We start from the raw sequence: 24,956 nt of genomic DNA on the forward strand, positions 1-24,956 counted from the left end.
TCATCTGCTAAGAGGCCAGCATCTTCCTTGTAACAAGCCTTCCTATACTCAAAGACAAAAAATTAGCCCCCTTCAGTAGTTTATTAATTTTACTTTTCTTTTTAAATACTCAATGTAGTAAAGCAGAGGGAATCACTCTGTAGGCCCTATCTTCCTTATCTTCCTATTCCCCAGTCATACTACCTCTAGGAACTGACCATACTATTTTTTTAAAGACCTAAATTCCTACAACCACCACCCTGTCCATATTACTTGGCCTGCCAGTGCAAACAATCTCACTTCACTGAGCCTAAAACAAAAATTAAAATAAACTTACATGAGAATACAACATAAGATCAAAGAACTGGCTGTGGGAGAAAATCCCCATGTCGTACTCAGCATGTCCTACACAGTAACTGCCTTACTGTGCAAAAGGAACATCGGATTCTCATCATTTCCCAAAGCAGCAGAAAGGACATGGGGCATCTCTAAAAGGTAGCATTTAAAGCTTCCTGTAGAGAGAAAGAGGCTTGTCACAAGGAAGGCACTAACCATTGGATTCCCTCTTTACAAAGGACAGAACAAATCTCAATTATTCCTCTATAGTGTAAAGGATGCCGAAAGCCAAATGGTCTGCCTTATGGATAAGGTGGACATTCAAAATAGAGGGTATTTCTATATAAAAATGGCTCTATCTCCACTCCCCAAAGTTACAAACAGGTAGACATGAGCTAGCTTAGTGTCTATCAAGATGCTTCTTCACCCCCACCCCTAAACTGGAACACATACACACACACAAAAATACACACACACCATGGCCCCTTCACCTAAGCCTCTCTCTGTGGATTCACATCAAACAATGCACCAGAATATGTAAATGTCTTTAAAAGAAAAGTGTTTTTATGCTCACACACCATTTTGTATTTAAAGGCGCCTTCAAATTTAAGCCCTCGATGACAGGATCCTCGGTTATCTATCACCACAACCACATAACCCAGAGAGGCTAGGGTATTCAAGCGGAAATACTTGACTCCTTTAAATCGGTTATTCACCAACTGTACCTAAGGAAGAAATACAATTTCAGTGAAATTTATCATATGATGGCATACAAAAACACAAGATGACAGACGCTGTGAAAAATAGAAAGCTTAGGTTAGATGAAGTGGCTCACGCTTATAAACACAGCTCCTTAGGAGGGTGAGGCTCCTTGCTTGAGCCCAGGAGTTTGAGGTTAGAGTGAACTATGATCAGGCTGCTGCACTCTAGCCTTGGTGGCAGAGCAAAACCTCATCTTAAAAAAAAAGAGGGTGGAGGGCGGCGCCTGTGGCTCAAAGAGTAGGGTTATACCTGAGGTGGTGGGTTCAAACCCAGCCCCGGCCAAAAAAAAAAACTGCAAAAAAAAAAAAAAGAGGGTGGCACTTGTGGTTCAAAGGGGTAGGGCACTGGCCCCATATGCCGGAGGTGGCGTGTTCAAACACAGCCCCGGCCAAAAACTGCAAAAATAAAAAAAAAACAAATTAAAAAAAAATAAAAAAGAGACTTGGTCTTATTTTAAGGAGTCTCTTTCTTTATAATTAATACAAATGAAGTCATCAAGCAAGAGGATAAAAGATCTTGCGATGGGCTGAAGTGCCAAAGGCACTGCATCACGTGAATCTCCCTGCTAAACGAACACCTGATTCTTCTATGGCCTCATCAAATTTGCCTCCAAAGAATACCTTGAGAAAGAAATCAGTAAATCATCTTAAGTGACCTACAGCTTTTTAAAAGCCACATGGTAGAATTCACTTATAGCATTTCATTTTTTTTTTTTTTTTGTAGAGACAGAGTCTCACTTTATGGCCCTCGGTAGAGTGCCGTGGCCTCACACAGCTCACAGCAACCTCCAACTCCTGGGCTTAAGCGATTCTCTTGCCTCAGCCTCCCGAGTAGCTGGGACTACAGGCGCCCACCTCAACGCCTGGCTATTTTTTGGTTGCAGTTTGGCGGGGGCTGGGTTTGAACCTGTCACCCTCGGTATATGGGGCCGGCGCCCTACCGACCACTTATAGCATTTCAAATATGATTGTTTCTATAAGTACAAAAAAGTATAGCTGTAGTCACAAGGTACTCTAAACAATTAATTTTGTTTTAATTGAACTAGCTAATACTTTTGAAATTACGGGATAGCCAGCGAGGTGGCTCATGCCGGTAATCCCTGCACACTGGGAGGCTGAGGTGGGTGGATCACCTGAGCTCAGGAGTTTAACATCAGCTTGAGCAAAAGGGAGACCCTGTCTCTACTACAGATAGAAAAATTAGCGGGGTGTTGTGGTCCCAGCTACTTGGAGACAGTGGCAAGAGGATCTCTTGACCCCAAGAGTTTGAGGTTGCTGGAAGGTATGATGCAACAGTACTCTACCCAGGGTGACAGAAAGAGACACTGTCTCAAAAAATAAAATAAAATTTAAAATTTGGGGGGGGAAGCAGAAAGAGGGACGGAGGGAGGGGGGTGGGGCCTTGGTGTGTGTCAAGGGGGGGGCAAGACATGATTGCAAGAGGGACTTTACCTAACAATTGCAATCAGTGTAACCTGGCTTATTGTACCCTCGATGAATCCCCAACAATAAAAAAAAAAAATAAAATGTGATGAGTATTAAAGCTATGGCTGTTTCCCTTCCTAAAATGTCTGATTAAAAATCACATATTTAACATTTGAAAAAAAAAAAATAAAATAAAATAAAAAGTAATGGTATAATGTACATAAGATAAAATTTAACATTTCAATCACTTCAAATGTAAAATTCAGTGGCATTAAATATATTCACATTGTGTAACCATCACTGTTATCCATTTCCAGAACTTTTTCATTATCCCAAAGAGAATTTCTGTACCCATTGAAACACCCCATCCTCCCCACTTCCAGTTCTTTACAACCTCTATTCCACTTTCTGTCTCTATGAATTCACCTGTTACAGGTACCTCATAAAAGTGGAATACTCCACTATCTGTCCTTTTGTGTCTGGCTTATTTCACTTAACATAATATCCTCAAGCTCCACCCATATTGCAGCACATGAGAAAACTTTCTCCTTTTTAAGGCTGAGTAACATTCCATTGTATGTGTTCCATGTTTTCTTCATCCATTCACTTGTTGATAGGCACCTGGATTGCTTCTACCTTGTGGCTATTGGTTTGTTTTTTTTTTTTCTTTTTGCAGTTTTGGCTGCGGCTGGCTTTGAACCGTCCACCTCCAGCATATGAGGCCAGCTCCCTACTCCTTTGAGCCACAGGCACTGCCCAACCTTGTGGCTATTGTGAATAACACTGCTACAGATATGGGTATAAAAATGCCTATTCCTGGTCCAGCGCCTGTAGCTCAGTGGCCAGAGCACCAGCCACATACACTGGAGCTGGCAGGTTTGAACCCAGCCCGGACCTGCCAAACAACAATGACAACTATAACCAAAAAATAGCTGGACATTGTAGCGGGCTCCTGTAGTCCCAGCTACTTGGGAGGCTGAGACAAAAGAATTGCTTAAGCCCAAGAGTTGGAGGTTGCTGTGAGCTGTGATGCCACAGCACTCTACCCAGGGTGACACAGTACGATTCTGTCTCAAAAAAAATAAAAAAAAAATAAAGAAATACCTATTCCCATCCCTGCTTTCATTTGTTTTGTTTTAGTTTTTTTTCTGAGAGAGAGTCTCATTATGTTGCCCTAGGTAGAGAGAGTGCTGTGGCATCACAGCTCACAGCAACCTCAAACTATTGGGCTTAAGTGATTCTCCTGCCTTAGGCTCCCAAGTAGCTGGGACTACAGGCACCCGCCAAAATGCCCAGCTATTTTTTTGTTGCAGTTGTCATTGTTGCTTAGCTGGCCCAGACTGGGTTCGAACCCACCACCTTTGTTGCATGTGGCCAGCACCATAACCGTGCCATGGGCGCCAAGCCTTTCATTTCTTTTGGATATATACCCAGTATTGGAATTTCTGGATCATATGGCAATTCTATGTTTAACTTTGGAAGAATTGCTATACTGTTTTTCATAGCAGCTGCACCACTTTACATTCCCACCAGCAATGGACTAGGGTTCCAATTTTCCCACATCCTGTACAATGTTTCTGATTTTATTCTTTTTGATAACAACCATCCTAATGGGTGTGAACTGGTATCTCATTGTAGTTTTAGTTTGCATTTCCTAATGACTAGTGATATACATATTGAGCATCTTATCACGTGGCTTAGCTTTTTTTTTTTTTTGGAGAAAGAGCCTCAAGCGGTCACCCTGGGTAGAGTGCCATGGCATTACTGCTCACAGCAACCTCCAACTCCTAGGCTCAAGCGATTCTCCTGTGTCTGCCTCCCAAGTAGCTGGGACTACAGGCACCCACCACAACACCTGGCTAATGTGGCTTAGCTTTTTTTTTTTTTGTATTGTTGGGGATTCAATGAGGGTACAATAAGCCAGGTTACACTGATTGCAATTGTCGTGGCTTAGCTTTTAAAGAAGTCCTTTATGTTGGGAGGCGCCTGTGGCTCAGTCGGTAAGGCGTCGGCCCCATATACCGAGGGTGGCGGTTCAAACCCAGCCCCGGCCAAACTGCAACCAAAAAATAGCCGGGCATTGTGGCAGGTGCCTGTAGTCCCAGCTGCTCGGGAGGCTGAGGCAAGAGAATTGCTTAAGCCCAGGAGTTGGAGGTTGCTGTGAGCTGTGTGAGGCCACGGCACTCTACAGAGGGCCATAAAGTGAGACTCTGTCTCTACAAAAAAAAATAAAAAATAAAAAAAAAAGAAGTCCTTTATGTCTTAAAATCTAGTTTTTTCTTTCTTTTGAGACAGACTGTCAAGCTCTCACCCTGTGTAGAGTGTTGTGGAGTCACAGTTCACAGCAACCTCCAACTCTTGGGGTCAAATGATCTTCTTGCCTCAGTTTTGGTTTGTTTGTTTTTTCTATTTTTAGTAGAGATTGGGGTTTTGTTTTTGCTCAAGCTGGTCTCGAAACCGTGAGCTCAATTCATCCACCTGTCTGGGCCTCCCAGAGTGCTAAGATTACAGGCATGAGCCACTGCCTCAGGCCTTGTTTTTTTTTTTTTCTGAAACAGAGTCTCACTTTGTTATCCAGACTAGAATGCCGTGATACCAGCCTAGCTCATAAGCAACCTCAAACTCCTAGGTTTAACTTATCCTTCTGCCTTAGCCTCTGAAGTAGCTGGGACTGTAGGTGCCCACCACAATGCCTGGCTGACTTTTCTATTTTATTTTGTTTGCTATTTTTTTTAGTAGAGACAGGGTCTTGCTCCTGCGCAGGCAGGCCTCAAACTCCTGAGCACAAGCTATCTTCCCACGTCAGCCTCTCAGGGTGCTAGGATTACAGGTGTGAGCAACTGTACCCAGCCTTAAAATCTAGTTTTTATGATGTCTTTCACCTATCTCATATACTGTATCATTTCTTCACTGGTAAGGAGAACACCATTCTCATTTAGCCTTACTATCAAAATAATATTACACACGTAAGCTTCTGAGAGTGTCCTGTAATTTCCCCCTTGAATTGTTCTGTAATAAGCTTTCTTAAGTTTACAAAAAATTGGCCTCAAAAAGTCTAATTTGGGGGGTGCCTGTGGCTCAGTGGGTAGGGTGCTAGTCCCATATACCAAGGTTGGGGGGTTCAAACCCACCCCGGGCAAACCGCAACAAAAAAATAGCCGGGCATTGTGGCAGGTGCCTGTAGTCCCAGCTACTAGGGAGGCTGAGGCAAGAGAAATGCCTAAGCCCGGGAGTTGGAGGTTGCTGTGAGCTGAGACGCCACAGCACTCTACCTAGGGCAATAAAGTGAGACTCTGTCTCTACAAAAAAAAAAGTCTAATTTAACTCTTTTATGATTTGTGTAGATGGCTATAATAAAAATGTGAATCACTTTGTAAAAATAAAATTACAGCAAAGTGATTTAATACATGACCAACGTTCCTCAGATTTTACAGCTTATGTAGAAGTCATTTTACTTTTCTTTTTTTTTTTTTGTACAACTAGGTATCTAGATATATTTCCAGATACTAAATAACTGGGTATAATTACAAAGGATATTACTGAGTCTAAGAGTTGCATTATGAAAACACTGTTAAGAATTATGAAAGCACTGTAATTATATTTTAATTTCTTCAAAGTTTCAATGTAAGATACCTAATTAATAATTTAAAAAACTAGCAATTGGGGCGGCACCTGTGGCTCAGTGAGTAGGGCGCCGGCCCCATATGCTGAAGGTGGTGGGTTCAAACTCAGCCCTGGCCAAACTGCAACAAAAACAAAAAAATAGCCAGGTGTTGTGGCGGGCGCCAGTAGTCCCAGCTGCTCGGGAGGCTGAGGCAAGAGAATTGCGTAAGCCCAAGAGTTAGAGGTTGCTGTGAGCCGTGTGACTCCACGGCACTCTACCCGAGGGCGGTACAGTGAGACTCTGTCTCTACAAAAAAAAAACAAACAACTAGCAATTAACCAATTCACCCACTTTACTAAGACAGTCAATAGCATTTACTTAATAGTTACCTAATCATTCAACCCAGAAAAAGAAAAAGATGTAAACTGTTTCTTTTTTTGAGACAGAGTTTCATTTTCTTGCCCCTGGCAGAGTGTCCTGGCCTTATAATCACAACAACCTCAAACTCATGGGCTCAAGTGATCCTCTTGCCTCCTTGAGTAGCTGGGAATACAGGTGCCTGCCATAATGCCTAGCTATATTTTAGAGATGGGGGTTTCTCACTTGCTCAGGCTGGTCTTGAATTCGTGAGCTCAAGTGATCCACCCACTGCAACCTCCCTCTTTTTTTTTTTTTGCAGTTTTTGGCCAGGGTTGGGTTTGAACCCACAACCTTCGGTATATGGGGCTGACACCCTACTCCTTGAGCCACAGGCGCCGCTCCCCAGTGTAAACTTCTAATGGTGCTGAATAGTAGTACAATAGCTGCCTTAATAATAAAAGTATTCTAGGCTTGGCACCTGTTGCTCAGTGGTTAGGGCACTGACACCTAGGTGCTGGTGCTGGCAGGTTCGAAACGGGTCCAGGCCTGCTAAAACAACAATGACAACTACAACAACAAAAACAAAAAATAGCCAGGCAGGTATCTGTAGTCCCAGCTATTTGGGAAGCTGAGGTCAAAGAATGGCTTAAGCCCAAGAGTTTGAGGTTGCTGTGAGCTATGATGCCATAGCACTCTATCAAAGGCAACATAGTGTGACTCTGTCTCAAATAAATAAATAAATAAATAAATAAAAGTATTCTAGTTTGAGAGATATTACTTTAGAATGAAGAAGAGGAATTTATGAGGCTGCTAAGGCTTTCTGAAAATATCTGTTATAACTTTTTATTCATACAAAAAAGTTATCATGCCAAATCTTATAGATAACATAAAAAGAAGAAATACTTCAAAATCATTCTACTTAATCTGGATACACCTGATTTTAAAATTAGAAAAAATATATTATTATAAAGGGGAAATTACAAACATAATTCACTAATAAATGAGGATGCAGTATGCTGTATCCTAAACAACATATTAACAAGTTGAAGTAAAAATTAATGTTTAAGTAATGTACTTTAGTCAAAATCGAATCCAATTTATGTGAGAATTAGTCACTATTTTCTTTCTTCTTTTTTTCTTTTCCTTACCCTCACCCTCTCTGTCTTTCTCTGTCTGCTCCTCTCTTCCCCCATGCTCCACCATGTCATTAATTGTCATTAATTGCCCTCATATCAAAGTTGAATACATAGGGCAGCGCCTGTGGCTCTGTGAGCAGGGCGCCAGCCCCATATGCTGAGGGTGGCGGGTTCAAACCCAGCCCCGGCCAAACTGCAACAAAAAAATAGCCGGGCGTTGTGGCGGGCGCCTGTAGTCCCAGCTACTCGGGAGGCTGAGGCAGGAGAATCGCCTAAGCCCAGGAGTTGGAGGTTGCTGTGAGCTGTGTGATGCAACGGCACTCTACTGAGGGCAATAAAGTGAAACTCTGTCTCTACAAAAAAAAAAAAAAAAAAAAAAAAAAGTTGAATACATAGGATGCATACTTCTCCATTCCTGTGATACTTCACTAAAGCTTCCTGAACTTCTAAATTTGATAATCAGAACGTAAGGTAGAGTTGGTAACAGATTCCCAATAACGCTCAAAATCTTTTTTTTTTTTTTTTTGCAGTTTCTGGCAGGGGTTGGGTTTGAACCCGCCATCTCCAGTACATGGGGCCGGCACCCTACTCCTTTGAGCCACAGGCGCCGTCCAATGCTCAAAATCTTAATCAAAACAACTGACAAACACTTAAAAAATAAAGAACATGAAAAATATGTATGTACATGTGTATATAAATATGCCCACCTGAGGACCTCCATATATAAATAGTACAGTGGGGTATTTCTTTCCGGGCTGTAGATCATGAGGCTTGTACAACATCCCATACAATGTAAATCCAGTAGTACTTTCAAAAGAGAAAATTTCTGGAGGGGTATAGTCAGGAAGAGGACCTGTGAGTAAGTAAAATACAGTCTATAAAAGAAGTTCATAAGGAAGCTCTGCAATCTATGAGCAAGGAAGAAGAAGACATTAAAATCCAGATCTCCACACACAAATAACTGATTAGCTGTCTTTTAGATTATAAGCTAGAAATTAAGAATACATCTTCATAAAAGCCAAACAATCAAATTACCTATTTCAGAAGCAGACACTCAGATTATTATTCTGAATAATCCTTAGAGCCTAGAAAGTATATCTATGTGGAGAATTATACAAACATTTCATGTTTAGTTCAGTGGAACTCACTGATGGTCAAACCATACACCTGATTAGAAATGGGTAATTCTTTTTTTTTTGAGAAAGAGTCTCATTATGTCGCCCTGGGTAGAGTGCTGTGCTGTCACAGCTCACAGCAACCTCAAACTCTTGGGCTTAAGTGATTCTCTCGCCTCAGTCTCCCAAGTAGCTGGGACACAGGCACCTGCCACACGGCTGGCTATTTTTTTGTTGTTGTTGTTTGGCAGGCCCAGGCTGGATTTGAACCTGCCAGCTCCAGTGTATGTGGCTGGCAGCCTAGCCACTGAGCTACCGGCACCGAGCCAGAAATGGGTAATACTTTCTGAAAGGCAAGAGAAGAAAAAAGAAACAGAAAGCACATATTTAACTTAGTCAATTTAACTTGCTCACAGGTGTTCAATAAACATTTATTTCTGATCATTAGCAAATAAGCCTAACTAGAACCTAGAAAAAAGAAATTAATCCGTCTTTGGTTCACCAAAGCTATATAACCACTCCACCTCAAAAAGACAGCCACTGTAAAAAGCTTCGATAGTTTAAGAAAGCTGTTAGCTTATTATTCTTTAAAGCTACAGCTTTCTTACTCAAAGGGTCTTACTATTTTATAATACATTATCTTCAAGTTCATTTGCGTATCTGATAAATCATCCAAGGGCCTTTCAGACCTGTTCCTGCTTGGGAGTAAGAGGTAGCTCAGGGACAGTCATCAGTGAGATGGGAAGACTCTGTCCAGATAATATAGACATATGACACAGCTTTAGTGCACTAACGTACTAATCCTATGTAAGATAGGGATCAGGGGGGAAAAAAAAAAGAGTACCTGCTGAATCCAAAATGGTGGCCCAAAATTCCTTTGTTCTGCAAGTTGGGTCATCTTCAGGACTTGATAGCTTATAAAGGGACACACAATGTGGATTCTTCTGGTTACTATACTTACTTATAAAGAAGTCACAATGCTAAGGAAAAGAAAAAAAATTATATTTGCCTCAGGGAAAAATAAAAAAGGTTATCTGATATAACAAAAGTATAGTAAGAGTTTGAGTATCTATGTACATATGCGGTCAGACAATTAAGTTCACAAATTCATCCCAGAAAAAATGATATATACCTCATTGCTGAATATCACTATAGTTACTTTTGAAGTACTCCCCTTGGAAAGCTATGCTAATGCCAATACCAGCACCTAGTCCACCCTTCAAAACACTTTTTCTAGGATGAGTTTGTGAACTTAATTGTTGAAAGTTAAGGCTGAGCTTTTTAAAATTTTCCCTAAGAGAATTAGGTTTCTACAGTCAATTCCACCAAATTTTACATCACTCAAAAGGCATATTACATGAGCATATTTTCATAGGAAATCTTTTTCTAACAGGGACTTCATACCTGACTGATGCAGCAAGAATGGGAATAGCCACGGTCAGTCAGCCTTGTTACCTCTCCAGGTTTTACATAACTGACCACATATAAGTGATGTTCTAAAGGGGAGTCTTTGGTGCCTTCAAAATATACCAGCCTTCTGACTTCATCAACCTGGATCTGCCAAAATAACAAAAAAAAAAACCATAGCTAACATGACCATGGCAAGGCCAATAATTTAACAAACACTGCCCAATTCTGAATCATTTGACTTGTGCCTTTATTTTTTACTTTTTTAACCCTATTAATAAACCTAGTTGTTTTTGCTTTATGACTTGTAGTTTAGAATAGATTATGTCCAGAAGAAAAAGGACACCTGAGTTGTACCCTCGTGTATAGTTTCTTTTCTATAGAAAAGTCAGAATGTATGTTTTTCTTAAAATATAAGAATTATTTCTCTAAAATAACAACTCTTTATAGGCAAGAAAAAACCTGTATTGCAGCTTAGGTCAACCATTTATACATACTTGAAAGAATCTAATTTAAGCAGTATAGTTAACATCTTAGGCAATACTTTTTTGGTCTTTTGTATAAATTTATAAAGTGTTTTGTCTATTGGGTTGGGGAATAATTGAACTCAATCACAGTTTCAATACAGGTATAGCTAAATATGGGTAAGATTTTAGTCTTTCAGAACTCAAAAATATTACAAGTAAACTCACAGCTTAATTCACTTAATATTCATATAGATTTACAGTATGATTCTGAATAAATGGCTTTCTTTTAGTGATCCTTTAATACATTGACGCCATACTAGAAAAAAAATTTTTTCTTAGACTCATGGTGTTTTATTAGGTCAAGGGATGTGTGAGTTACATATGCTTCATGAGGCCCTGGGCTCAAAACTAGCATGAGTTAAATTATCCTACAAGGAAAACAGACACACAAATACTGTATTTTTCCATGTCACAAATGACTGGAAAACAACCTTCACAAAGCTTCACAGGTGTGTGTTAATCTCTGACAAAGGTTAGGACTGATTCTGCTCTTGACCTAGAAACTGGGAATCTGGCCTTTCAAAATCAACAAAATAACCAGCTAATTCCCCCCCACTCCCCCATGGTTCTTCTCTTTGCTTCATGTAACTGAAGTCAACAGATGCATCAGAATCACTTAGAGCACTTGTTACACAGATTGCTGAGCCCTACCACCACAGCTTCAGATTCAGAAGATCTGTGATGAGCCAAGAATGTGCATTTCTAAAATGTTCCCAAGTGACAATGATGATTTGCTGCTGGTCCACTACTTTGAGAACTACCCTCAAACTAAAAGAAGCACATGAACTTAAAAATCTCAAAGCTTTACCCAATTACTGCCATTAAATATCTTAGGGTAGATCTTTGGGTAGAACTAAAGCTGTGTCATTTTAGGTAAAAAGCTAAAAAGAAAAAAAAAAAAGGGCGACACCTGTGGCTCAAAGGAGTAGGGTGCCGGCCCCATATACCAGAGGTGATGGGTTCAAACCCAGCCCTGGCCAAAAACTGCAACAACAACAAAAATAAATAAATAAAAAAAACTGGGTGGCGCCTGTGGCTCAAAGGAGTAGGATGACGGCCCCATATACCAGAGGTGGCAGGTTCAAACCTGGCCCCGGCCAAAAACTGTCGGGGGAGGCGGGGTGGGGAAGGAATCTCTGCGTGGGAATAAAGTCACTTTTACAAGCAGAGAAGGAAAAAATTAAGTTGTTAAAAAAGACAATCCCCCTCCTCACAAAAAAAAATCCTAACTAACAAAAACAAGAATAAAGGGAAAACATAAAGAGGGAAAAAAGTAACATACATGTCAAATAAACATGACATAAAAAAAAACTGACACACATTAGTGGCAAGTAGTACAATGACATTTAGGTTGCCCAAATAAGGATCACACCTACGTAAATAAAATGCTTAGGGTTCCCTCAGTATTATCTAATGACTCTTATAGTCCAACCATCACATGGCATGGAATTTACATTAGTGTAATCTTCTGTTAACACAACCTAATATTTCTACAGTTAGATTTTTCTTTTCAGGTGACAGTAACATCTATGGTCAACCAGAAGGCCATGTGAGGATCTCAGTGGAAATTAGACTTCAAAGGTAACCTATGATATTCTAAAGTTTTACCAAATCTGGGACCTGGATCTTTATTCTTTCCCCTTAATCATCTTAGGGACTATGAGTGATTTCTACAGTAGCCAGCATATAATCCTTCAATAAATCTCCACACCGATTTGAGGAAATCATATTTTGGCCTTCACTAAATCCTGGTAGCATACAATTTAACTGCATGTGTCACACACAGAAAAGATGGAGTTCTTACGATCTCATGAATCTGATCCCCTACATGAAAGATGAAACAAATGCAAGGTACCAAAAAAAAAAAAAAAATGATGAAAGAAAAAAAAAAAGAATTTACCGAGTTGCTACTGAGAGCTAAGCAAAGGATGGATTTCTTTCTTCTTCTCTATTAATCTAAGCTCTGTTTATGTTTTTTTTTTTTTGAGACAGTCTCTCTTTGTTGCCCTTGGTAGAGTGCTGTGGTGTCACAGCTCACAGCAACCTCAAACTCTTAGGCTCAAGTGATTCTCTTCCCTCAATCTCTCAAGTACATGGGACTATAGGCGCCTGCCACAACACCTGGCTATTTGTAGATGAGGTCTCACTCTGGCTCAGGCTGGTCTCAAACCTGTGAGCTCAGGCAATCCACCTGCCTTGGCCACCCAGAGTGCTAAGATTATTGGCATGAGCCATTGCGCCCAGCATTTTAAGCTCTGTATAAATGCCAATCACTCTTTACAGTGGTGGACTAAAGTATAAATTTGTGAGGTAAGATAAACAGGTGAATGAAAGACAATCACTACCTAAGGAGTAGTAAATGCAATTTATAACGAAGACACAAGTAATCTATAATAGATTTAAAAATATTTTTCAAACTATATCCTAACTTTTGCTAGACTCTATAAAAATTACAGCTCAGCCGCCTTCTTATTAAGTAGCAATGAATATTTGAAAATGGTGACCCTTAGTAATCAGAACGCATCTAAAACCAGGGCTATAAAATGGATACAATTTATAATTTAAATTATAAATTTAAATTTTCCTTTCCAACAACCTGAATTCTTTTAGGCCCTTAATACTTCAGAATACTGGGGTCATATTAAGTGGCATTACTGATTTTTAATATCACATTCACACAGCAGATATTGACCAACATATCAGAAGGATAAAAGAACATACATTAGATCCATGCCGGCCAAGAACTTCCCATTCACCACTGGTAAGTGCTATTTCCTCTTTGACAGGACACTTGAAATCACCTGAAGATAAATATAGTTACGATTTAGTACTTAGTACTTTATAACAAACTATAAACAAATGAAACAATAAAGACTACTAATTCTAAACGCTTGTCTCCAAGAAGCTGCATTAAAGAATTAAAGTTATACGGCAGCACCCATAGCTCAGTGGGTAGGATACTGGCCATATACATCCAGACTGGTGGGTTCGGGCCCAGCCCAGGCCAGCTAGACAACAATGACAACTGCAATAAAAAAAATAGCCGAGCATTGTGGCGGGGTATCTATGGTCTCAGCTGCTCGGAAGGCTGAGGCAGGAGGATCCCTTAAGCCCAGGAGTTGGAGGTTGCTGTGAGCTGTGACACCATGGCACTATACCAAGGGTGACAAAGTGAGACTCTGTCTCAAAAAAAAAAAAAATTAAAGTTATGCTTGTGGTAATAAAAATGTTTTGGCTCAGGGCCTTTGGCTTAAGCAGGTAAGGCGCCAGCCACACACACCTGAAGCTGGCGGGTTCGAATCCAGCCCAGGACGGCCAAACAACGACGACTACAACCAAAAAATGGCTGGGCGTTGTGGCGGGCGCCTGTAGTCCCAGCTACTTGGAAGGTGAAGGTAGAAGAATAACTTGAGCCCAGGAGTTGGAGGTTGCTGTGAGCTGTGATGCCACAGCACTCTACCCAGGGTGACAGCTTGAGGCTCCGTCTCAAAAAAAAAAAATGTTTTGGAATTAGATAGAGGTGGTGGTTGCAAACACTGTGAATGAATGTACTAAATATCAACAAATTATTTCAAAAAGGTTCATTTAATGCTATGTAAATTTTGCTTCAATAAAACAAGTCTACAGTTAAAAAAAATCCAAGCTGTGAATCTTCATAATACTTTTGAAGAATGATGGGATGATCCACGGAGATAATGTGAAAAGATCAAAATAGATTGATGGCAAAGCCAGTAAAGAACTCCAATACACCTGCAATCTTGGACCTTTCTAGGGGTCTTCAAACTTTTTAAACAGGGGGCCAATTCACTGTTCCTCAGACTATTGGAAGCCCGGACTATAGTTTAAAAAAAAAAACTATGAACAAATTCCTATGCACACTGCACATATCTTATTTTGAAGTAAAAAAAACAAAACAGGAGCAAATCACACCACCTCATGTGGCCCGCAGGCCGTAGCTTGAGGACCCCTGGCTAAGACAAATGAAGAAGTCTAATGGTTGACAAGGCATTTCTTCTAGCAATGCAACAAACTACTCCAATAGCCATAGAAGAAAAATTTTATACAATTCTTCGTTTGCCAAAAATTAAACCAAGTGTTTTTACCATAGTAAATGCCAACATGCCCCATTTATCTTCATGGGATTCTATCTTGATGAGGTCCTCCCAGTGGACTGAGAAGTTAAAAAATGTAAATCATAGCCAGGCGTTGTGGCGGGCGCCTGTGGTCCCAGCTACTCGGGAGGCTGAGGCAGGAGAATCGCCTAAGCCCAGGAGTTGGAGGTTGCTGTGAGCTGTGTGACGCCACGGCACTCTACCGAGGGCCATAAAGTGAAACTCTGTCTCTACAAAAAAAAATAAAAAAAATAAATGTAAATCAGGGCGGCGCCTGTGGCTCAGTCGGTAAGGCGCCAGCCTCATATACCGAGGGTGGCGAGTTCAAACCCGGCCCCGGCCAAACTGCAACCAAAAAATAGCCGGGTGTTGTGGCAGGCGCCTGTAGTCCCAGCTATTCGGGAGGCTGAGGCAAGAGAATCGCTTAGGCCCAGGAGTTGGAGGTTGCTGTGAGCTGTGTGATGCCACGGCACTCTACCAAGGGCCATAAAGTGAGACTCTGTCTCTACAAAAAAAAAAAAAAAAAAATGTAAATCAACCCAGGCACAGTCACCAGGCCTGTCATCTCTGCACTCTGGGAGGCTGAGATGGGAGGATCACTTGAGGCCAAGAGTTTGCGACCAGCCTCGGCAACATAGTGAGACCTGATCATTAAAAATAAATTAAAATAAAAATTAGCCAGGCTTACAGGGGTGAACCTGTAGTCCTAGTTACTCAGGAGCCGGAGGCAGAAGGAGCACTCGAGGCCAGGAATGTGAGGTTGCACCGACCCATAACTGTAACACTGCACTCCAGCCTGAGTGACAGTGAGATCCTGTCTCTAAAATAATAATAAATAAAATGATAAAATAAAGTAAAAGAAAGTAGAAAGAAAATAATTTCTCTTTTACTAGCTGCTTCTCTTTATGTGGCTGTGTGGAGTAATAGGCAAAGACAGACTCAGATGGTGAGACAGTAACCAGGGTTCCACAGAATTGGGGAAAAAAAAAAAAATCAACTCATTTTTCTTAAGTACAAAAATTCAACATAGTGCTTTAAACTCTATGACAGAAATTAAAATATTATTTTGTATACAGATAATAAATACAGTATGGCTTATTTAAAGAAGAAAAGAGGAGAGAGAAGGAAAACAAAGTAGACATATGAAGGGAAAGGAAGAAGACTTGGAGCAAAAAAGAGTTAAGATGGCCACGATCAAAAAAAACAGAAAATAGGGCAGCACCTGCAGCTCAAAGGAATAGGGTGCTGACCCCATATGCCGGAGGAGGCAGGTTCAAACCCAGCCCTGGCCAAAAATTGCAAAAAAAAAAAAAAAAAAAAAAACCCCAGAAAATAACAAGTATTGTTGAGGACGTGGAGAAATTAAAATCTTTGTGCATTGCTGGTGAATGTAAAATGATATAGCCACTGTTGACATACCAATGGTATAGCTGCTGTGGAAAATACCATAGTAGTTCTTAAAGAAATGAAAAATACAACTACCGGTGGCACCTGTGGCTCAAGGAGTAGGGTGCCGTCAAGCAGTAGGGTGCCGGCCCCGGCCAAAAACAGCAAAAAAAAAAAAAAAAATACAACTACCATGTGATCCAAAAATGCCGCTTCTGGGTATATACTCAAAAGAAATGACAACAGAATCAGGAACAAGGATTAGTATAACCACGTCCTTAGCAGCATTATTTACAAAAGACAAAAACTGGAAGCAATCCTACTTCTACAGATGAAAAAGCAAAATGTAGTTAAATACACACAATGAATTGTTTTTCTTTTACACAATGAAATTTAATGGCCAGGCACAGTGGCTCACAATTGTAATCTTAGCACTGTGGCAGGATGAGGAGAAAGGTTTGCTTGAGCTCAAGAATTCGAGATTAGCCTCTACTAGCAAGACCCTGTCTCTACTAAAAATAGAAAACTAGGGCAGCACCTGTGGCTCAGTGGGTAGGGCGCTGGCCCCATATACTGAAGGTGGTGGCTTTGAACCGGGCCTGGTCAAACTGCAACAAAAAATAGCCAGGCGTGTGGCAGGCGCCTGTAGTCTTAGCTACTTGGGAGGCTGAGGCAAGAGAATCGCCTAAGCCCAGGAGTTGGAGGTTGCTGTGAGCTAAGACGCTACGGCAGTCTACCGAGGGTGATAAAGTGAGACTCTGTCTTTAAAAAAAAGAAAGAAGGGTCGGCGCCTGTGGCTCAGTGAGTAGGGCGCGGGCCCGTATGCCGAGGGTGGCGGGTTCAAACCCAACCCCGGCCAAACTGCAACGAAAAAATAGCCGGGCGTTGTGGCGGGCGCCTGTAGTCCCAGCTACAGGGGCTGAGGCAAGAGAATCGCGTAAGCCCAAGAGTTAGAGGTTGCTGTGAGCCGTGTGACGCCACGGCACTCTACCCGAGGGTGGTACAGTGAGACTCTGTCTCTACAAAAAAAAAAAAAAGAAAAAAAAAAAGAAAGAATAAACTAAGCATCACAGTGGGTTTAGCTATTGGGGCATTGAGGCAGAAAGATCACTAAAGCCTAGAAGTTTGAGGTTGCTGTGAGCTAGGCTGACCTAGCCTGTGACAAATGAGAGAGGCTGTTTCAAAAAAAAAAAAAAAAAAGGGCTCGGCACCTTTGGCTCAACTGGCTAAGGCGTGCCAGCCACATACACCTGAGCTGGCGGGTTCGAATCCAGCCTGGGCCCGCCAAACAAAAATGATGGCTGCAACAAAAAATAGCCAGGTATTGTGGTGGGCGCCTGTAGTCCCAGCTACTTGGGAGGTGGAGGCAGGAGAATCGCTTGAGCCTAGGAGTTAGAGGTTGCTGTGAGCTATGATACCAACTGCACTCTACCCAGGGCGACAGCTTGAGACTCTGTCTCAAAAAAAAAAAGAAAGAAAGAAAGAAAAGAAAAAAACATTATTCAACCATAAAAAGCAGGCTCTGCACCCATAGCTCCATGGTTAGGGTACCAGCCACATGCACAGGGGCTGGTGGGTTTGAACTTAGCCAAAGCCTGCTAAACAAAAATGACAACAATAATAACAACAACAAAAAGTAGTCCCAGCAACTGGGAGGCTGAGGCAAAAGAATTGCTTAAGCCCAAGACTTTGAGGTTGCTGTGAGCTGTGATGCCACGGCATTCTACCAAGGGTGACATAGTAAGACCCTGCTTCAAAAAAATAAAAATATATGGCTTGGTGCCTGTAGCTCGGGCTAGGGCACGAGTCACATACACCAGAGCTGGTGGGTTTGAATCCAGCACAGGCCTGCCAAATAACAATGATAACTATAACCAAAAAATAGTTGGGTGTTGTGGCAGGTGCCTGTAATCCCAGCTACTTGGGAGGCTGAGGCAAAAGAATCCCTTAAGCCCAAGAGTTTGAGGTTGCTGTGAGCTGTGATACCATAGCACTTTACGCAGGGCAACAGCTTGAGACTTTGTCTTGAAAATAAAAATAAATAAAATAAAATAAAGAAAATTTTACACATGCTACAACATGGTTAAACTTTGATTACATTATGCTGAGTAAAATTAAGCCAGTCACAAAGGATAAATGCTACTGCGCAAACTGTGCTTCAAATGAGGTATCTAGAGAAGTTAAAATTCAGAGAGACAGAAAATAGTTGCCAGAAGAAGGAGGGAAGGGGTAATTAATGGGAGTTATTGTTTTACAGGCAGTCTTAGTTTTGGAAGACCAAAAACATTCTGGAAGTAGATGGTAGTAATGCTTGCATAACAATATGCCACTAAATTAACGCCTTAAAAGTGTATCCTTAACTGTACCCTTAAAAACAGGCAAAATGGCAAATCTCTTAACTCCTGGCTTCAAGCAATCCTCCCATCCACCTTGGACTCCCAAACTGTTAAGATAATAGGTGTAAGTCATTGTGACTGGCCTTTAAGACGGTTTTTTTTGTTTTTATGAGACTAAGTCTCACTATGTCGCCCTTAGGAGACTGCTATAGTGTCACAGCTCACAGGAACCTCAAACTCTTGGGCTTAAGCAATTCTCTTGCCTCAGCCTCCCAAGTAGCTGGGACTACAGGCGCCCACCTCAACGCCCAGCTATTTTCTTCTTGCAGTTGTTATTGTTGTTTAGTTGGTGCAGCCGAGCTTGAACCCGCTAGCCTCAGTGCATGTGGCTGGCAGTGTAAACATGTGCCATGGGCGCTGAGCCAAAAAATAAGTTTTTTTAAAATATAAAAATAATATGGGCTCACTTTAAACAAATTAAAAATTGCAATCAAGGCTAAAGTAGAAAATAAAAATATGTAATCCCATTATCCAGAAATTACTCATTATTAATATAGTATATCTACTAAGAATTTTGTTCTATATTTTTATACATGCATATATATTTATATTTTAGTTTAACTTATATATTAAACTTAATAAAGAGAACTGACTGATGCTTATAAAGCATATAAGAGACATTAGATTCTCCGTCTCTCCCATCTGCCTTCAAAGTTTTGTTTTTTCTCCTTTTTAATAAAAAAAGGATTTTTTTTCATGGTGCTTTATACTTTCAATTTCTGCACTGAAAAAGAAAAGGAAGGTGAGCGGCGCCTGTGGCTCAAGGAGTAGGGTGCCGGTCCCATGTGCCAGAGGTGGCGGGTTCAAACCTAGCCCCGGCCAAAAAAAAAAAGAAAAGGAAGGTAAAAACAATAACAGATTAGTTTACGGATTTCTTTTTTTTTTTTTTTTTTAATTGTTGGGGATTCATTGGGGGTACAAGATGTGTCACACACTGAAAAAAATAAAAATAAAAAAAGGGTTTCTTACTTGGAGCAGGTAGTGCACCACTGGATCGTTTATATTTGCTCTCCTTTAAAATGGATGTGATTTTGTATAAGTGACGGAAACCTGTTTTGCATTCAGAGGCAAAAATAAACTCAATTTCATCTTCATGACTTTGGGGAAAAACATGAAAGATGTCATGGATCTGTAAAATGAATAACTTAATTTACTATATGCATTAATGAAAACACTACACAAATAATACAATTAAGCTAGAGAAAGAAGAATCACTTGCTAAACATACTTTCAAGTATAAATAACTGTCAGTGCTATCAGTATGGTATAGTCATAGTAATATATTTTGCCTGGGCCTTTTATATTTCTTTTACTTTAGTCAAAGACTTCATCCATTGAAAAATAAATGTTTCCAAATAGAGAAACAAAGAAAAATATAACTAAAAGCTTTTTCTTTCAACATCTCTATAATTCTTAAAACATGGTACAAGGTATGTTTAATGATACAAATCCTATTATTAAAATTATGAGGAAAAAAACTTTTTACTTTTGTTTTCCAAAGAGAAATTTTCTGTTCCTCTGTTTTAGGTCAATCACATGAAGCCTATATTTAGTAAGGAAGTGACCTGGCTTTATTTGTTTCGTATCTTAAGTTTTCTGGTAAATTGGAAAATACAAAACTCAATTAAAAACTGGTATTGGTATAGTTTGCCAACTTAAAAAGAGAAACTCTTTTCTAGTCTAGATTCTTTTTTTTTAGTCTGGATTCTTGACACTGTCTCAGAAGCACTGATTAGGCTGTGTATTCAATACCTGATACATCCAGGAACAAATCTGTAGCCAAGGAGATGCCATTTCAATGATATCTACTTTCTATCTATAAACCATTCCATTCTGGAACCATTACACCAAATTGAAAAGTTCACATTAAAGAAATAACACTGATGGTTCCTTTGAATTTTAAAAGGGTAGTGTGCTATCAAAGTTTGATAGTGTGCTATCAAAGTTAATTGGTGTTAGCATTCTGAGGAAATATTTAAAGAAGTACAGGAAAAAACGCATACATTTATCCAGATGTCTGTTGTTTCTTCATAGATAATCAGTGGTGTCACAGAGTCAGGCACTGACTCAATAAGTCTTTGCCTTTCCATGGCATCATCTTCTACTGGGATAAATAATTCAGGCGAAATCAACACTATCTGTAGGCGAGTTTGGGAGCGATCTAGTAGGATGGACCAAGCACTATACAAACAAAAAGAGAAGCAACAGAAATAAAGCACGCTCTCAGAAAAATGAATGATCTCCTCTAGTCTGTCCCTTTCAATTACTTCTATAATCACAATGAAAGAAATCCTTTGGTATATGTTATCACTTATAAATAGCTAATTAAAGGGCAGCGCCTGTGCCTCAAAGGAGTAGGGCGCCAGTCCCATATGCTGGAGGTGGCAGGTTCAAACTCAGCCCCGGCCAAAAACCGCAAAAAAAAAAAAGCTAATTAAAAATACTCCATACTTGGGTCGGCACCTGTGGCTCAAAGGGGTAAGGCACCAGGCCCATATTCCGGAAGTGGCGGGTTCAAACCCAGCCCTGGCCAAACCCTCCCCCCCAAAAAAAACCCCCAAAACTCCATACTTATTTTAATATTTAATTTAAAAAAAATTTTTTTTTTGGAGAATCTCACTCAATTTCCCAGCTAGAGTGCAATGGCATCACCATAGTTCACTGAAACCTCAAACCCTTAGGCTTAAGCAATTCTCCTGCCTCAGCCTCCCAGAGTGCTAGGATTACAGGTCTGAGTCACTGTACCTGTCTTTTTGTGATTATTTTTGGCAATTAAACTTGAACAGAGTTTTTAAAAAGTAGTTTTCTGTAAGCTAGGCGCAGTGGCTCACACCTATAATTCTAGCACTGGGAGGCTGAGGCAGGCGGATCACCTAATCTCAGGAGTTTGAGAACAGTCTGAGTCAGAGTGAGACCTGGTCTCTAAAAATAGCATTGTGGCAGGCACCTGTAGTCCCAGTTACTGGGGAGGCTGAGGGAAGAGAATCACCTGAGCCCCAGAGTTTGAGGTTGCTGTGAGCTATGATGCCACTATACTCTACCCAGGGCAACAAAGTGAGATTCTGTCACACACACCAAAAAAAAAAAAAAAAGGTAGTTTTCTTTAAACTTGCAAAACCTTATTTGTCCTTTGAATGTATTTTCTCCTTTTAGTATCAACAAATGCCAGTCTTGGCTCAGCACCCGTAGCACAGTGGTTACAGCGCCAGCCACATACACCAAAGGTGGCGGGTTCGAACTCAGCCTGGGCCAGCTAAACAATGACAACTGCAACAAAAAATAGCCGGGCATTGTGGCGGGCACCTGTAGTCCCAGCTACTTGGGAGGCTGAGGCAAGAGAATCGCGTAAGCCCAAGAGTTTGAGGTTGCTGTGAGCTGTAATGCCATGGGCAACATAGTGAGACTCTGACTCAAAAAAAAAAATCTGAATTAGCCGGGCATTGTGGCGGGTGCCTGTAGTCCCAGCTACTCGGGAGGCTGAGGCAGGAGAATCGCCTAAGCCCAGGAGTTGGAGGTTGCTGTGAGCTGTGTGACGCCACGGCACTCTACCGAGGGCAATAAAGTGAAACTCTGTCTCTACAAAAAAAAAAAAAAAAAAAATCTGATTGAATTATACAATTAAAAAAATATGTATACACATTTCTGTTAGCCTTCAGGTCATACAATTTAATCACAAATAAAACTGTGAACCATATCTAAGAAATGAAATGCAATGCACCTGTGTCTACAGCAGTACAAATCCTCAAGTCCACACAGTTCAAGAAAAATCTTCTGTGTAGAAATAACTACTGCATCATTTCTAAAGCTCTTGATCTTAAATTGGTCATAAAGAAGTGACAATTTAACATACGCACTATTTTCCCTCTGGAGTCCACCCAGCTCTGGCAATGTATTCAACTCCTTCAAATAGAATCTCAAAAGGTTGAATTAGTTCCTTATCTATGACATCCATAATCTATTAAAAAGAAAATAGGAAATCTAGTTATAGATAGATGATTTAGATAATTAACTCGCTAGCCTATTTAAATCATTATATGTAATAGCTGAATACTTTTTCGGACTTAAGTATTTAAGAAGACACAAAGGATATAGCAAAACCAGAGATAGGTTGTGGGTTACTTTTACTGGTACTTTTCATGCTGAAAAAAAGTTCTAACTACGCGTGGCGCCTGTGGCTCAAAGGGGTAGGGCGCCGGCCCCATAAGCTAGAGGTGGTGGGTTCAAACCCAGCCCTGGCCAAAAACTGCAAAAAAAAAAAAAAAAAGTTCTAATCACAAGAGTTGACACAGTCTAAAAGTCATTTCCTCTGAGTTTATACTAATAGAACCCTTGATAATAACTGGCAAAAATCAAGTTTTAGTAACATTAGACACTAGTATCTGAGAAAAATAGGCCCTTGTTCTCTGAATTTTAGCCTGAAATATATTTATGTAATATATTAATAACAATTGAATAGCCTTGGGTAAGCAAACTTTTTTCCTTTAAAAATCTAGCAAGCACAATTTAAAAAATAAAAAATTTTAAATGCACAAAGGATCAGAATAAAGTCTTACAAAGAAGATACACAAATGGCTAATAAACGCAGGAAAAGATGCTCAACATTACCAGCCATCAGAAAATATAAAACTACAGTGAGATACCATCTCAAACTCACTAGGATGGCTATAATAGAGAAGACGGACAATAACAAGTGCTGGTGACAATGTGGAAAAATTGGAGACCTCATAAACTGCTGGTGGGAATATAAAATAGTGCAGCTACTTTGGAAAACAATTTGGCAGTTCCACAAAAGGTTAAAAATAGAGCTATCATATGACTCATACTCCTAACTATATACTTCAGGGAAATGAAAAGGTAAGCCCATATAAAAGCTTGTACACATATGTTCATGGCAGCATTTTTCATAGTAGCCAAAAGTAGAAACAACTCAAATGTCCACTGGCTGATAAATGGATAAATAAAATGTAATATATCTATATAATAAAATATTATCTGGCAATAAAAAGAAATGAAGTACCAATACATGATGCAACATGGATAGGCCTTGAAAACATTAATCTAAGTGAAGGAAGCGAACCATATGTATGATTCCGTTTATATGTAGTGTCCAGAATAGGCAAATCTATAGAAACAGAAAGTAGATTAGTGGTCACATAGGGATGGGGAGGTTGGAGGATAATGGTGAAGGGTTATGGCTTTTCTTTGTTTTTTTTTTTTTTTTTTGAGGTGATGACAATGTTCTAAAATTTATTGTAGTGATGGTCTTACACCTCTAAATACACTAAAAAACCCTTGAATTTTGAATTCTAAATGAATGAATCATATTGTATGTGAATTATATCTCAGTAAAGCTATTAAAAAATAGTCTAGCAGAAAAGACCGCTTTGTAATTAATCTTGTAATACAGCTTAAGAGCATTTGTCCAAATGGAAAACAGAGTGCGAGACAATGTGGGATATTTAATCCACCACAGACATCTAACCAACACAAAAGGTAACTTCCCAGTCAATAACCACTTTTTTTTTTTTTGGCAAAGAGAAAAAACTGTTGGAAAGGAGTCATAAATATGCATATCTCATATTCCTATCTTGAGAACTAGCAGGAAGTTTTTTAAGTAGAAAATTAGGTCAACCTAAAATGATGATCCACAGATAATTCAGCAAGTTTAACCAAACCAAGAATTTAAAAAGTGCATTAAAGTGTCAGGTGCCTGTAGTCCCAGCTACTTGGGAGGCTGAGGCAAGAGAATCGCTTAAGCCCATTAGTTGGAGGCTGCTGTGAGCTGTGACACCATGGCACTCTATCCAGGGTGACAGCTTGAGACTCTGTCTCAAACAAAACAAACAAAAAAAAAGTGCATAAAAACTCCTTAGGAAAAAAAAAAAAAAGACTTCTACTAGACTGGCTAGTCAATTGACACAGAAAGTCAACTCCACATTTTATACTTACCCTTCCTTCAGAGTCAATCATTATTTCTGACATCTTAAAAGTGACTTTAGGATTTGCTGTGCCTTTAGAATGAGACATAAATGAATATAATGAATATCTAAAATCACTCAGACTAATTTCGAACTTCCTTACACATTAGTTAAGACAGCAAAACAAAAACAAAAACAAAAAAAGACAGCAATATTGTATACAGTCAAGAGCTTACTGCACAAAAATCTCAGTGCCCCATCTCAAATTTACACTTTTTAATATAGGTATCAAAATATAAGAAACAGAAAAACAGAGAGTCAGTATGAAATAAAGAAGAGAAATTTTGTACATTTTTACAATTGAAATGCTGTAAACAGCAAAATGAAAGAAAAATTACCAACTTATTATGAATAAAATCACTTAATCTTTGTTAGCAAAAATGCCTTCTCACTCATTCCTTGAAGTAACTAGTTTTGTGGACATCCCCACTTTT

At 39.9% G+C, this 24,956-nt stretch overlaps 1 protein-coding gene across 2 annotated transcripts in view; it reads right to left on the bottom strand.

Annotated features, from left to right (window-relative positions):
* The window catches only part of DPP8 (dipeptidyl peptidase 8), a 71,907-nt gene that overhangs the window by 20,448 nt on the left and 26,503 nt on the right, over positions 1-24,956 (bottom strand). The window contains exons 8-17 of one of the 2 annotated variants that reach the window (XM_053595403.1): positions 24,494-24,555; positions 22,399-22,499; positions 20,548-20,725; positions 19,514-19,673; positions 13,372-13,451; positions 10,121-10,273; positions 9,561-9,696; positions 8,309-8,454; positions 894-1,040; positions 317-491 (exon numbers count right to left, since the gene is read on the bottom strand). In XM_053595403.1, coding sequence (XP_053451378.1) covers positions 468-491; positions 894-1,040; positions 8,309-8,454; positions 9,561-9,696; positions 10,121-10,273; positions 13,372-13,451; positions 19,514-19,673; positions 20,548-20,725; positions 22,399-22,499; positions 24,494-24,555 — 1,187 coding nt within the window. In that variant the 3' untranslated portion in view covers positions 317-467. Of the gene's footprint in view, positions 1-316; positions 492-893; positions 1,041-8,308; positions 8,455-9,560; positions 9,697-10,120; positions 10,274-13,371; positions 13,452-19,513; positions 19,674-20,547; positions 20,726-22,398; positions 22,500-24,493; positions 24,556-24,956 lie in introns of those variants that run through there. The other variant, XM_053595402.1, reaches the window with a different exon arrangement.

Source organism: Nycticebus coucang, chromosome 6, assembly GCF_027406575.1.
Source record: "Nycticebus coucang isolate mNycCou1 chromosome 6, mNycCou1.pri, whole genome shotgun sequence".
NCBI classification, from domain to species: domain Eukaryota; kingdom Metazoa; phylum Chordata; class Mammalia; order Primates; family Lorisidae; genus Nycticebus; species Nycticebus coucang.